This window comes from Drosophila albomicans, unplaced genomic scaffold (genome assembly GCF_009650485.2).
Source record: "Drosophila albomicans strain 15112-1751.03 unplaced genomic scaffold, ASM965048v2 utg000229l_pilon, whole genome shotgun sequence".
Taxonomy (NCBI): domain Eukaryota; kingdom Metazoa; phylum Arthropoda; class Insecta; order Diptera; family Drosophilidae; genus Drosophila; species Drosophila albomicans.
The window spans coordinates 5,281-18,889 of record NW_026263566.1 but is presented as its reverse complement, the minus strand read 5'-3'; the positions used below and the strand labels follow the sequence as shown (position 1 = coordinate 18,889).

Genomic DNA, 13,609 nt, shown 5'->3' with positions numbered 1-13,609 from the left:
TTATCAGCGGTTTTGAATCTTTGTCAATAAATACCATGTTAGTTTGTGCACAAAACCAATTTTTTCTTTTATTGCCAGTTTTTGTTGTCGGCGCTGCCATTCAGCGGATACAATGAAAAAGGATTTGGTGCTATTTACTGGATATTTTATTATTGCCTACCAAAAAAACAGAAAAATTAAAATTGATTTAGCAATTTACCTGAACCAACCCAAAGCAAGCAACACGTTGTTTTGGGATATGTACATATATTTAATGAATATATCAATTACCCCAAAAATATAAATTCGATTCGTTACCTAGTTTTTGTAATATTCTACCTAAAAGTTAGTCAATAAAGTCAATAAAGATTTGGATACAATCTTTTTAAGCAAAAAAAAGTTGGGCTGTGGACCTGGAATTTTTGGAGTATTTCCCATATATATTGTTGGCAATAATAAATGTTCGTAATTCGTCCAATTCGATTTCCTCGTCGTATTATCCCTTCTAAAAAATCTAATGAAGTAAAAATAATAATCGCGCTGAGGTCTATTGAAAATTATAAGTGCATTCATGAAACAGAACTATATTGGAAGAGATAAAGAAATGACAAAGAATCAGTTTGCAGAAAGTATAAGAACTCACTCTATAAGAGCTCTTATCTATTCATTGACATGATTTTTATCTTGGTTGCGAATGTGTCTACTTTATTAGGTAATATTGCCTATCTTATCTGACAGTAACATATGACATAGCATATGACCACGTAAATGCTTGAATGTAGTTTCATAATTATATGACGCTTGTCCAAAATTCTGAATTCAATGGGAGTATAACGCGGATTTGGGGTTATACGCTTTATTATTATTTTCAAAAGATTTACGATACGACTCTTAGATATTCTAAAAAATCTTAGTTAAATAAACTAAACACAAAGTGAAATTTTTGTTTTTTTTTTTATTGAGTTGATTGTTATACATTTCATTTGACTTGCATCTTTTATTTATGTTTCTTTGTAAATAGATTAAAATATTCTTCGTAGGATACTGTATATAAATATTGTGTATAAAATTTGTTGTATTTTATGCATTTAAATTTTTTTGGTTTACACTCTTTTGGAAAATTTTGTTGGCTCCCAAATTGAAGTTGAACTGTAGATCTAAGTTGTAACTCTCTTGGTCGAAACGATTTACTTTGTTAACTTTAAATATGTGAACTCCTATTATAATAATAAATTATTATTATAATTCGGTTCCTGTTTAGAGTGGATTTCACATAACTATAATTGAAGAGTACATTCAACAAGAATTAGCTTTCTTGTACAAATTTCCACTTCTAAATGGCAGTTTTATTATCATTTTCAAATTTAATTTATTTTTAGTTTGCCTCCGTTTTTGTATTTTTTTAAATGTTAATTTAAATAAGCAATAACACGTAAAATAGTTATAGCATGGAACCATTCTTAATGAGATTCGTAATTAGCTTACATTTAATTTAGCGTTTTGTATAATTTAAAAAGGAGTTGTATTCAAAGATTGCATTATCAAAAAAATTTTCTTTTTGCATTTATCAAACTCGATTTTTATCTTGGTGGTATATATGCATATGTATAATAATAGCAAAGTTGTGTTTTTGATGTTATTTGTAGTTGTTAGGAAAAATATAAATATGGTGTTGTGTTTGTTATTATATTCTGACTATTAGAGACAATAGAGTAACATCTATTAGTTACTAACATTTTCTTGCCTTTCTTTAGTCTCTCATTAATCGATCAAAAGCTCGTAGTGTACCGATCCGATTCTTTCCTTGCGATCGTGAACAATGTTGCGTGCCAGGCTTTGCATTCGATGTTGATAATAATGCCCCCTGAAAGGATGAAATATATGAATAAAAATATATAAATTTAAATCATCATATTTCGAGTTATACTCACGTTTCGGCGCTGAAAGTGCACGGCAACAAGGGACTCAAATATCCTTCTGAGTTCTGGTATGGTAGAAATAACCTGGAAAGCCGCGAATGGGCAAATAGTTGACTGGGCCAATGTTCTCTTGATCAGCCGGATTCTCTCCTCGCAAGAGACCCAAATTGTGTTAAGCTATGTTACACGAATACTTCCATTAGTATCTTCTAAGTTGTTTTTTCACTATGAGTCTTTATAGTACTACTACTCACTTTTGTGTGCCTCCTTCTTTTCGATATCGGCAATGTACGTCTTCAAATTTTCGGCATGGCAGCTGGCAAATCCTGCGAACTATTGTAAAAATCGGGCCTCCAGTCGTATATCTTGTTTAGCTTGAGAAAAATGCATGGGAGCTCTTGTGATAACTGTAGTTATTCTCCTTAGTACAAGGAGACCATGACTTGATATCTACATCGCACACCTGCCCTTTTGGTGGTGGTTGATTGTAGTCGCAGTTGTAAATATTTTGTCCACGTCCAGGAGTCAATCCGGGCACTTTGTACACTAAAAAAGGTTGACATTATTAATACAATAATTGTTTTCCATTAGCATCAAAAATAACTTTCGTCCCAGGCAAGTTATTGGATTTAATAATACTTATGAAACAATAATACTTACATATGTGTCTCACTATTAGCTATTGTTTATGTTAAATAAATATAATGGGCATAACTGCAGTTCTAAGAAGCTTTTTTTTCATTTAATTTTTGTTGGAATATTGTTTTCAGCCAAGTATCTAACAACAAATCAAAACCAACAACTACAAACAATTAACTTCATCCTATAACTCATGATCGTCCGCTCTCATATTTGGTGCGGCTGCAATCGATAGTTAAAAACTACGTTCACAGTACAGTGACGCCATTAGCAACTGTAACTGGAACTTTATCAACAACTACAACAGTTTCAACCGTTCATCGACCTAATAACACCTTCTGCTGAGCCGGCAATCAAAACATCTCTTACCAGTGCGCTTGCCGCAAAAAAATAGTTTGACGTGCAGTCTGGTATGGATCGGAAGTAGCATAGCCTATATAATTTCTAAGTTCAGCAAATTAGGCTAAATAAACCCTTGATCGGCATGGACCATAAAAACCGAATGGGGATAATACTTTTGCGAAACAGTTACTAATACTTTCGGTGAACTGTCCCCTACTTTTAAAGTGGAGGAGAACAACAAACATGAACCCTCTCCGACCTCAAAGCTAGAGCTTGTATTTTGGTATATTTTGGGAATAATACCGCAATATATTGCTTTTATTCAAAATGTGTAGCGGGTATCTCACTGTCGAGCACACTCGACTGTAGCTTTCTTACTTCTTTTTATGGTTCTTAACATAACAGAGAGTTAAGCTTTTGGTGCGTTAGGTGACAGTGATTTTGCTTATACTATTTTTATTTTTTTTTTGAGATTCTCAGCTAATTTTTTGATAAAAAATAAATTTTTAGAAGTCGGCACAACCAAATCGAAATAACGATTTCCTGACATTAAGTTCTAGCAAAAACAAAGAGAACTCCAGTCAATCTATGGTTTTTCTATGTATTATATGTATATAAACCAGCAATCCTTATGGGTCTTTGCAGATCTATGGTGTAGTTACTCAAGTTTTCTACATGTGACAATGACATGGAATTAATAGGACTTACCTGCAAGAAATCATCTAATGAGTCTGTCCAATGCTTATAGTTCTCGTGTTGTGTGCCCTTATACCATATCAATGTGCTCTCCACATTATCAACTGGTGGCAGAGGACGAAATCCAAGACCTGAAAAAAGTTATAGATGAGATTTATATGTGTGAGTAATTTGCAACATTGTGCTTACCTGGATTTGTACCAATGATTTGAACTATCCAATGTCCATTTCGGTATTCGTGGGGTCTAATGTCTGGAAGAATGCCCACATGCAAATGGCAACAAGTGCACAAGAACTCCATAGAAAGCAAAATAAAACGTGCCGATTTTAGCTGTAAAAATTCAGGGAAGTGTTTGATTAGGTTGTCATTATATGTAAACCAACAACTCAATTAAATAGTAATGCAATTCAAAATTCATTGCTGTGGATCAACAATGTCGACGGCTCAATTGATTTGATTGAATTATCGTTTTTAAATTGACATCGGAGCAGCCGACCTCACTTAATTAAAAAAAAAAAAATTGGATTTCGCCAATTGAATAGTTTATTCATATTGGGACTGTTGTCTTGCGCAGAGTATAAGAGAACACCTCGACTTAAGCAATGAATAATGTTTTTATGAATTGTATGTGGGTATATATGTACATGTTTCACTTCTATGATTTCTCTTAAATTCTCGTTTCAAGAGTACACTTTACTTAAGAGTGACCTCTGCCTCTTTGACCAGTGTTGCCAGTTTAGCTTATTATAAGCTAGTTCTAGCATATTTGAAAATGGAAAAGCTTGTAAAATATGCATCTAGCTTATAGCTTGAAATATAGCTTATTTTAAAATTCATCTGTTCTTTTTTTGCCGATGGTTATGTGCATTTGGTATGATCGTGAATGTATTTCTAATTAATAGTGACATCAAAGAACGATCTTTTGTAGTGTTACCACTAATCGTTTGGAGTTGTGAAATTAAATAAAGCGTTTGTTAAAATGCCAAAAGAGATATATGTACATATGTATGTATGTATAAACAAATTTTTCGCAGCATCGAAGAAACATATGTTAGCAATAGGCAGTAATAAGACATTTAATTAGATTTTTGTTCAATTATACAGAAAACTATTATAAAATCCATACCAATTGGTGTTTTTTTCTTTTGGAAACTGTCGCAATGGAATTTAAAAAGACCTAATCATAAATATAGCCCCAAAGATTTTTGCAACCCACATAAAAACATAAGGTTTAATGTTTTCTCTCTCATTTGGAGTAGGTTATTTTTCTGCATTATTTTTTTTTTTTAAATTTGGCTTATTCTAGCTTGTTTTTTCAAAAATCTAGCTTATACGGGTGCTCAGAACCTGGCAAGACTGCCTTTGACTATGCTCAATATAGCTCTCTGATCGTTGCCAAGCTGTCATACATACATATGTATGTACATGTGTTTTATATACATAAATATGTTCATCTATAAAAATAAAAATTGGAAGAATTAAAAAAAAACATTGCAAATTTAATTAGGGAAACAGTTTTTAAGCCGCTTTAACATGCACATGCATAACTGTCATAAACTCAGGCAATTAAAACAATGTACATATGTGTGTTATTATGTGTTATGTGCAAAGTCCCTAATTGATTTTCGTGTTATGCGACGACCGCGAGTGACTGCCGCGCAGACCGGTGGATCAATGGTTGACTTGTCTGGTTATGTCAGTTTCATTCATTCAGCATTTTATTCACATAGAGCTGTGATCATGTAAGTTAGAAAAGAATGAAGCATTTGCGTACATATGTATGTATGTATATATTGCATGAAACATTGAGTGTGTGTAATATGTATATTCATATATGTCTATGTATGTACATACATATGTTCTGTTAAATACTTTATTACAAAACTCGATAATTTTCTTTAAATTCGAAATTTGATATCGATCAGCAGGTTTTTACTAGGTAGGTAGTACCTACTAGGTACATATATGTATGTATGTATGTATGTACATGTATGTAGATACAAATTTTAACTAATTTCTAACTGCAGTGTCAGGGCGTACCAGCGTAAAATATGTATTTCTGACAGCCAAAAAACAAAGCTGTAGTGCTACATACATATGTACATATGTATGTACATATATAAACAACATATGTACATACATATACATATAGGCTTACATACGAATATATGGGATGTAAGTGTTTTGTAATGCGAAACTCATGTATGTACATATGTATGTATATAGTACATACACTTGTAGACTATAAAACATTTGCATCAGCTACTCGTATGTGGTATTTAAAATTTGTTTATTTGTTTGTACTTATTTATTTCCCTAGACAGGGTTGTCATTTTAATAATATATTTTACTAATATCGTATCTTCATAGAAACGAGTAAGCTACAGTCGAGTCCAATATAAATATATTTATGTACATATGTACATATATATGTATTTATATTCTGTTGTTTTAGAATATAATAAACAATTAAAGTAGCCTTTTTTTGGTTCTGAATCTGAAATATTACTTTGTACTACAATTTACAGGTGTAACGATGAAATTAAACCACTGAACTTACCCCATGATTTACGATCTCTTCCCATAACTGTACCCTTCTCGGGATTATATAGAAAATCACTGAAACTAAATGGTTCCGGTTTGCGAAGATTTTGTAGGTCATTTTCAGTATTAGATGTTGACATTGGTACTGGTTTCGACATTTTGGTGGGTTGTTTATGTTTCTTTTATATGATGTTATTGTAAATACTTCGAAAATGAAGTGCACTTATTTAGACGATCTAAAAATTCAAATTATGTGTTTTTTTATTTTAGAAATACTTTAAATTTATAACATGTCCGCTTATTTCTCAATGGCTCTATGCTTTGTTTTGCATCCCGAGAATTTCTCTACACTCGTGTTTCCCCCGCTTGACTCTTGGCGCCATTTTGGCTTGCTCCTGACGCAATATACCACCACTAACCGCTTTTCAGGCAATACCAGCGAAGCTTTTTTTTTTTTTTGTTAGTTAGAAATCAAGCATCTGTATCGTGGTAAATTAGAGCTAATGCCAATGAAACAAACATATAAAACTACTGTGGCTAATGTACTAAAGACAATATGAAAATATGTCAGGATATGTACAAAAGTATACATACATACATACATACATATGTAAATATAAACATACATACATATATGTATGCTCATGTGTTTTTGAAGTGGAATTGCCGGTGGAGTGGTATTTTCATCGCGTCATTAGCGTTGACCATAAGATATTTTTGAATCTTTGCCTTTTATTAATATTAATAATTACAGATTTTTTTTGTTATAATTAAAACAAATAGCTAACCACGCACGTTGTAGGGTACTTATTAACATTGTATGTATGCACCCATGAACATATGTATGTACAACATACCCATTATTTATAAGCGTATTTTAAGTCTCTTTGCTGATAAAAGAGAAAAAGAAAAAATTGCTTAACTTTGTCGGGGGCTACTCCGCTCTTAGCTCTGCACGTACATACATACATACATATGTATGTACAAACAACCACACCTTTTAGTTTGCAAGTGAGGCATTTTTTTGCTGGACCCGCACACTCTTACAAATATCATAATGTGATAACGCAATGAGGCTGAGCTTATAGAAATGTTTTGCTCTATAAATCATATCTCTTTTGTTAAAGTATAGTACTTCAAGACAAAATCCTCTACTGATATCTTAAAGTAACCCCTATAGATACAATTTCGATAAATGCCAAGGCATGACTTCTTTCTCAACTATTTCAAGGAACACAAAACATTACAACCAAGTTCAAGAAATGAAATACTGAGCAGAATAAAAGTCACTGTCACAAAACAAAAAGGATGTGTTATTGCACTACATTATTACTGGGCACTAGTGAAATTTACGTTGCATATAATTTATTCGTTTAAATAATAATTATACCCGTCAAGCTGCCAACGCTGAACGCTGTGCGTCGAACGTTTCGTTGACGTTCAAAACTAATTTAAGACTGAAAACCAAAACTGAGCTCTGCCTATAGGACAGTGAAACAGACTTGGCTTGGCTTGATTCTCGTGTCGTGTTTTGTATCGATACTTTGACAACAACAAGTAAACAGAGTAGCACTGTGCTACTAGCACATAACATCGTAACCACCAGCGAGCAAATTATTAAAAAGAAATAACCCTCACTCTCTCATTCTCCTTTTCACTGTGTTTGTCTCGCAAGCGGGCTCTCTCAGCCTGGCCTTTGGTATCCGCTCTGAGCGACTTTTGAGTTTGTTTTGAGCGCAAAACTGTTAGGTCTACGGAACGGAAAATGGTTTAGCTCTAAATGTGTTCATCTTTTAGTCTCAGAGAATAGAATTACACTCATTACTCATTGAGTTCAAGAGCAGCAGTGCCACGTAATACCAGAACAGAGTGAAAATAATACTTGTACATACATACATACATACATATATCATAATATTCTACATTTGTATGAGCAATTCATAAAACAGTCAAATACGACGGAAAGAAATGATTTAAGTTAAATGTTAAAATTGGAGCTGGAAACGTTTTTTTGGTGGCTTCTTTGTGTTTTAAGATCTTATCCCAAACTGACAGGCGCCACAGAAATCATTATCAACCAAATACCAACTATCTTTATGAGATTTTAGGTGACACAAAGCTGATGTGGAGTCGGTTTAAGAAACTTTTCAGCTATTTTAAAAAGTTTAATTTTATCACATTTCTTATGTTCAAGATGAAATAAAAAATGTATTATTGGAGCCAAAAACACAATACTCTTAATTATATTCGTGATTATTTTATACCATTATAAATGAAACGCATTGATCAGTGCAACATGACACCACGTTCCTTATATTAATGTAAAAAAATTAAATCGGAAATGGATACTGCAAGTGCGTCAAAGATTTGTGTTTCTTTACAAATTAATTATTATATTATATATAAAAAATACCGTGTCGATACTCCCATATTAGAATGCATGTGAATGCCAAATCGGCAGTTCCATATGCAAAAAATACGACAACCTTTAAAACGCTGTTCCCAGATAAGCATAATTTCAAACATGCGAAAGAGTGATACGTTTCGCAAGTTCCCAAAATTTTAGAGTGACCGTTTTTGGCAACATTTATAACCCTAGATTTGGCACGGAATTGGAAGATTCCAAAATTTATGTCTACATCACTCAAACATTTGCGTATTAAATAAATGTAGTTGTTAAAAAACAACAGATGAAATCACCTTCATTGCCTACTATATTTCTATGGCGACAATATCCACATATTACTGAAACTGTGTTGCTATTTTTTTTTTATTTTAAATTTCATATGTAGATGCGACTAAATAATATAAATTAATGGTATTTCTCTTCACGAGAAAATACCTCATGCGCTTTCTTTTTTTTCAAATCATCCACCCTGATGCTTTTTATTCAATGACATATCATCCGATATGAATTCGAAATAATACGTTGTCTATGTTCTCTCAAGTAAATGTGTTGATTTAATTTTCTTATGCATTTCAATATCGGAGTATCGTTACGCTTAAAACTTTTTTTGTACTAACTGCGAATCGAAATAACGCCGCAAAAATTTTGAAAGGCCTTGTTTTTATATGCAGTTGCGTGGAAACAACACGACTTCACGTATTTGGGAAAGCCGCTTTATAGGCAAATGGTTCAGTGTGTGGCCATAATTTTTAGGGTCATAAGGGTTGCCAAAAACGGTCGCTCTAAGATTTTGTGTAATAGAGTAAGAGTATTTAGACCAAGTATATTTGCTTTGATGATGCAGTTCTATGCAAGTGTTTATACAAACTGCATCACGCGAACAGTAAACAAACTCAGATAGGAAGAAGAATATCAAAACAGTGGAAAGAAATCAAACAAAAAGTAGCAATTTCACAGAGGGCATTTAAAAGGTATAGATATATATAATTTTCTTTTATTATTCATCAAATGCCTCTACTTCTTTCTGTTTTACATCATAATAAGCAAATCGCTCATTAAACATTTTGTATGCCTCTGTCTATTTTCTTTGATTTTTTGACTTTGGTTTTTATTTTTTTAGAATTACAAAACAATTTGAAATAAATTTAAGGTGTCAAAATTTGCAAGTGAACCAGCTGATTTTCATGGATATCGCACTTTTTCGATAAATATACCAAAATATTAGCCAAAATATGCCGCATACAATTTATTTGTTTTAATGCATTCAACAATTTCATCTGATCCCAACCAAATTGTCAGAAATTTTAAAGACTGCAGTTATAACCGTGGCTCTTCTCGTCCATTTCCCTTCAGTCCTCGCATTAGCGAAGGAAGCTAAAACAAATTTTGAAACTTTCGAACAGCTTCGCTTCGAAAACAGAATAAACATCATTCATAGAATGGCACAAATAACAATATTTCCGATTAAACTAACTTTGTTGTCAAACTAAAAACTTTAACAAATCCTCACAACTCAAAACATCACGCTTTTGGAAATTAACTTCCCCAACCATAACAACCGCAATAGCCAAATTTTAATAGTTAATCGTGGCTAAATCCTGCAGGAAGTCGCAAGATAATGCTACGGCCAATAATAAAATCAGAACCTAAAATCTGTATAAGCACGATCAGATTCACTTAACCCAAGGAACCAAGGATCAACTATAAGAAGAAAAAGAATCTATTTGCAACCCAGAAAGAAAATCTATGCTAGAAAGTCAAAATCGAGAGGACCCGACAATATTCATTTTTTAAGGATAAGGTCCTGATTCCCCATGTGGAACAGTAGCAAGACCAAATACTTATTAATTATGTATTGTTATATCCGTGGAGAAACATTTCCTAGTGAAGACACAACATAGATATATAAATTTCGCGCAAAAGTGTATAATGATTATCTCTGAAACTAATGCGAATTTCGCTATGCTCCACTCGCTTTCCACGTTTGACGGGATTATCGGCATCGATCTGGTGACCCGGACAACCACAAAATCTAATTTTAAGTGTTGTAACCAGATGTGCAAAATTTTAAACGTGCGAAAAGCGATTCGTTTCGCAAGTTCCCTAAATCTTAAAGTGATCGTTTTTGGCAACCCTTATGACCTTAAATTTTGTACGGAAACGGTAAGAAACACACCACTAAAACATTAAATAAATAATAATAATAATAATATTAAATAAATTCAATTTCAATTTTACAATTATATACTACTCAATAATATTAATTAATGCGAGGAATATCATTAAAAAAGTTATATTCTATCCTATTCTATCAAAATGCCTCAGGCGCTTTTTTCTTAATTTGGGTTTTAAATTATTCATTTAGATGCTTCTCTTTACTTTGCCGATATGAGAGAGGAATAATAGGTTCTCTATTTTTTCGCGTGTGAAATTGATGATTTGATATCCACATACATTCCAATATCGGAGTATCGATACGTTTAAAATTTTATAGTGGTGGGAACTGCGGAACGAAATTTAGTTGCAACAATTTGCATGGAGTTGTGTGAAAAAAAAACAGTCGCATATGAATTTAAATTATAAGGAAGGAGGTTCTCCAGAATGTGGCAAACATATTCAAAATGATGGCAATGTGTGAAGGTGTTTTCGTAAAATCTCACAAAGCACTTGCATATAACACAAATGTCGTTTCTATCCTACGGACTAAACAGCCAAGGCAACAGCATTTTGGTTTGAAACGTTAAATATGAATTGGGCAGACTATTTTCCCGGCAACAATAATGAGCAAATAGGAGTCATGCAACGATTACGTACATTACGTCATTAGTTTCTCGCAAAACGAAGAGGCGCATATTATATAGGACTGAATATCAGGAATGAATATCACGGGCCACACATAATTCTTCCATACCTGCAGAGACTAAACGTCCAAAATCTAAGAACTGGGTGCACAGTAATAAAGAAAGGATCTACAAAATCGTCTTCAATTATATCTTCAATTATTATAACCTTTCCTCAATCTCGACTACAAGTTTCTGGTCTACAGTACTGATTATTCAAACTGTGAGAGAGGTATAATCTCTGCTAACTCATAATTTGTAAAATTTCCTTTACGGGGCCAGAAATCCCTTTTTCAGTGAATTCGAAAACTGACTACTTAAATTTGTTGGGCTATTTCTTCGAATATTTATTAACAAATTCTTATACAAAATATAACAAAATAAACTAGTTGATCTAATTGAGGAATAAATAACATGTGCTCAGTTATGCTCTATATGAACTTTTTAACACACGCTTATTTTTAAATACTTGTTCCAAAGACCCTTATTTCTAATTACACTATTTATTCGATTTGGCATACATTCTACCAAATTTGGAATTACTTCTTTTGGAATAGCTCTCCATTCTTGCCACAACTTGTGCTGTTTTACTGAAACCGATTCGTAGAGTCCAATTGATTTTTCACTATCGAATAGGATTGAGATCAGTCCATTAACTAAACATTTTGTTTGCGATCCATTCTTTTGACGATTTTGGACGTGTGTTTTGGACCTCTATCTTGTTGGAATGTGATATCACTCTCCTTATATCCACATTTCTTAACAAAATCGCAAAGATGGGTCTGCAGAATACAAGTATGTATATATTCCAGGGGTTTGGCTAGTAAAATAAATAGGGAATAAAAGATTGCAGTAAACAAACAAGAGAGGAAGACTAAGGAACGGGGAACAGAAACGTTATTTTCTTAGCGCAATAATTATACGGGAAAAAAACAATTAAAATTCATTGCCAAAAAAAAAATATATGGTTTTTTAAAATTTCAAAAATAAATCCGATACAATTCTAAAAATTCCGTGCAGTCTTATCACTTCTCCCATTAGTCTATTGAACTAAATAATTTTAATTTTGTTTTAGTTGAAGCCATTAACAAGCAGCTGCTCTAACGGAAAAATGTCTGCAGAGATATGTCGGTTGACCTATAACAGGCTGGTCGACACACTGTGGATGGAGAACGCCTGAGACAGCCCAATGTTCACTTTTGAAGGTGTTAACACCCTGACATGCAAGGACGACCCAACATTGCTTTAGCTGAAGGCAACCGTCTTCAAGCTGGACGGCTTATGGGAAGGGGCCAACCTGGACGTAGTGAACAGAAATAATATTCCGTCCATATCGGAGGTAAAGGTGCTCCTTCCGATAATCGTTCAGAGTGAGATCAATAAGGAAGCCGCGGTTTTACCTTAAAAGCGCAAAGGTGATATGGCTTGGGGCTTATGAAGCGTGTACCTTTGCCTCAAAAAATGTCATCCGACCGACAAGGTCCTACACATATTGTGGTCAAGGAAGGTAGAGGCAGATTTCGGTCTTGAGAGCGGAACCGATTCCCTCTGAACTTCAACCTGACTGACAAGACCGAAGAGGTTTTGACGGAATTGTCCATGCAGACAGATCCCTCGCGAGCATGCTTTGGTTCAGGAACCGTGCAATATAGGTGAGGAACCCACATATATAAGTACTATTATACTCCCTCTCTGATAATAGGTAAAACTCAGTTTAAAATTGAACTTAACAGGGTTTACATGGTTGAGACATTCAGAAACCCTTACAATACGGACTAGATGGAGTTCTCCAGTATTGTTACAAACACTCTAGATCCGCCGAGTGCAACCAACTCGGAAAAGCAAATAGAAACATCTGTGAATGTCCTCTCAGAAGGACTACATTGAGTTTCCCGCCAATCCAGCAGGCTCTCCAGGCCGATAAGAAGATCGAAGCTCTGTGGAAGGGCAAGCAAAAATTTGTTTCTGACTTAATCCTGTGTTGATAGACGCTATGCTGGGAATTCCAGACAAAAGATCCATCTTAGCCAAAGTAATGTCGAGGAAAAATAATTCAAAAGATATGCGTAAATACATTTCTTATGAGTTTTTGTTTACAACTGCATGGAACATTTTTTATTTCTCTACCGAAAAAAATGTACAAATGAGCATAATTTTAAAGTGCGGAAAAGCAATATATTTAGCAAGTTCCAAATTTAGAGTGACCGTTGTGGGCAAACTTTATGATTCTAAATTTTGCACG

General features: G+C 33.6%; 1 protein-coding gene and 1 pseudogene across 1 annotated transcript; one reads left to right on the top strand and one right to left on the bottom strand.

Moving 5' to 3' along the window:
* Positions 1-1,293: 1,293 nt before the first annotated feature.
* Positions 1,294-7,474, bottom strand: LOC117563460 (sodium/potassium-transporting ATPase subunit beta-2-like; annotated as a pseudogene).
* Positions 7,475-10,246: 2,772 nt separating this feature from the next.
* LOC117565624 (uncharacterized) lies at positions 10,247-13,020 on the top strand. Its single transcript, XM_034244836.2, has 2 exons — positions 10,247-10,690; positions 12,443-13,020. The coding sequence occupies exons 1-2, from the start codon at positions 10,457-10,459 to the stop codon at positions 12,545-12,547; spliced, it is 339 nt and encodes a 112-aa protein (XP_034100727.1). The 5' UTR covers positions 10,247-10,456; the 3' UTR covers positions 12,548-13,020.
* The last annotated feature ends 589 nt before the right edge of the window (positions 13,021-13,609 follow it).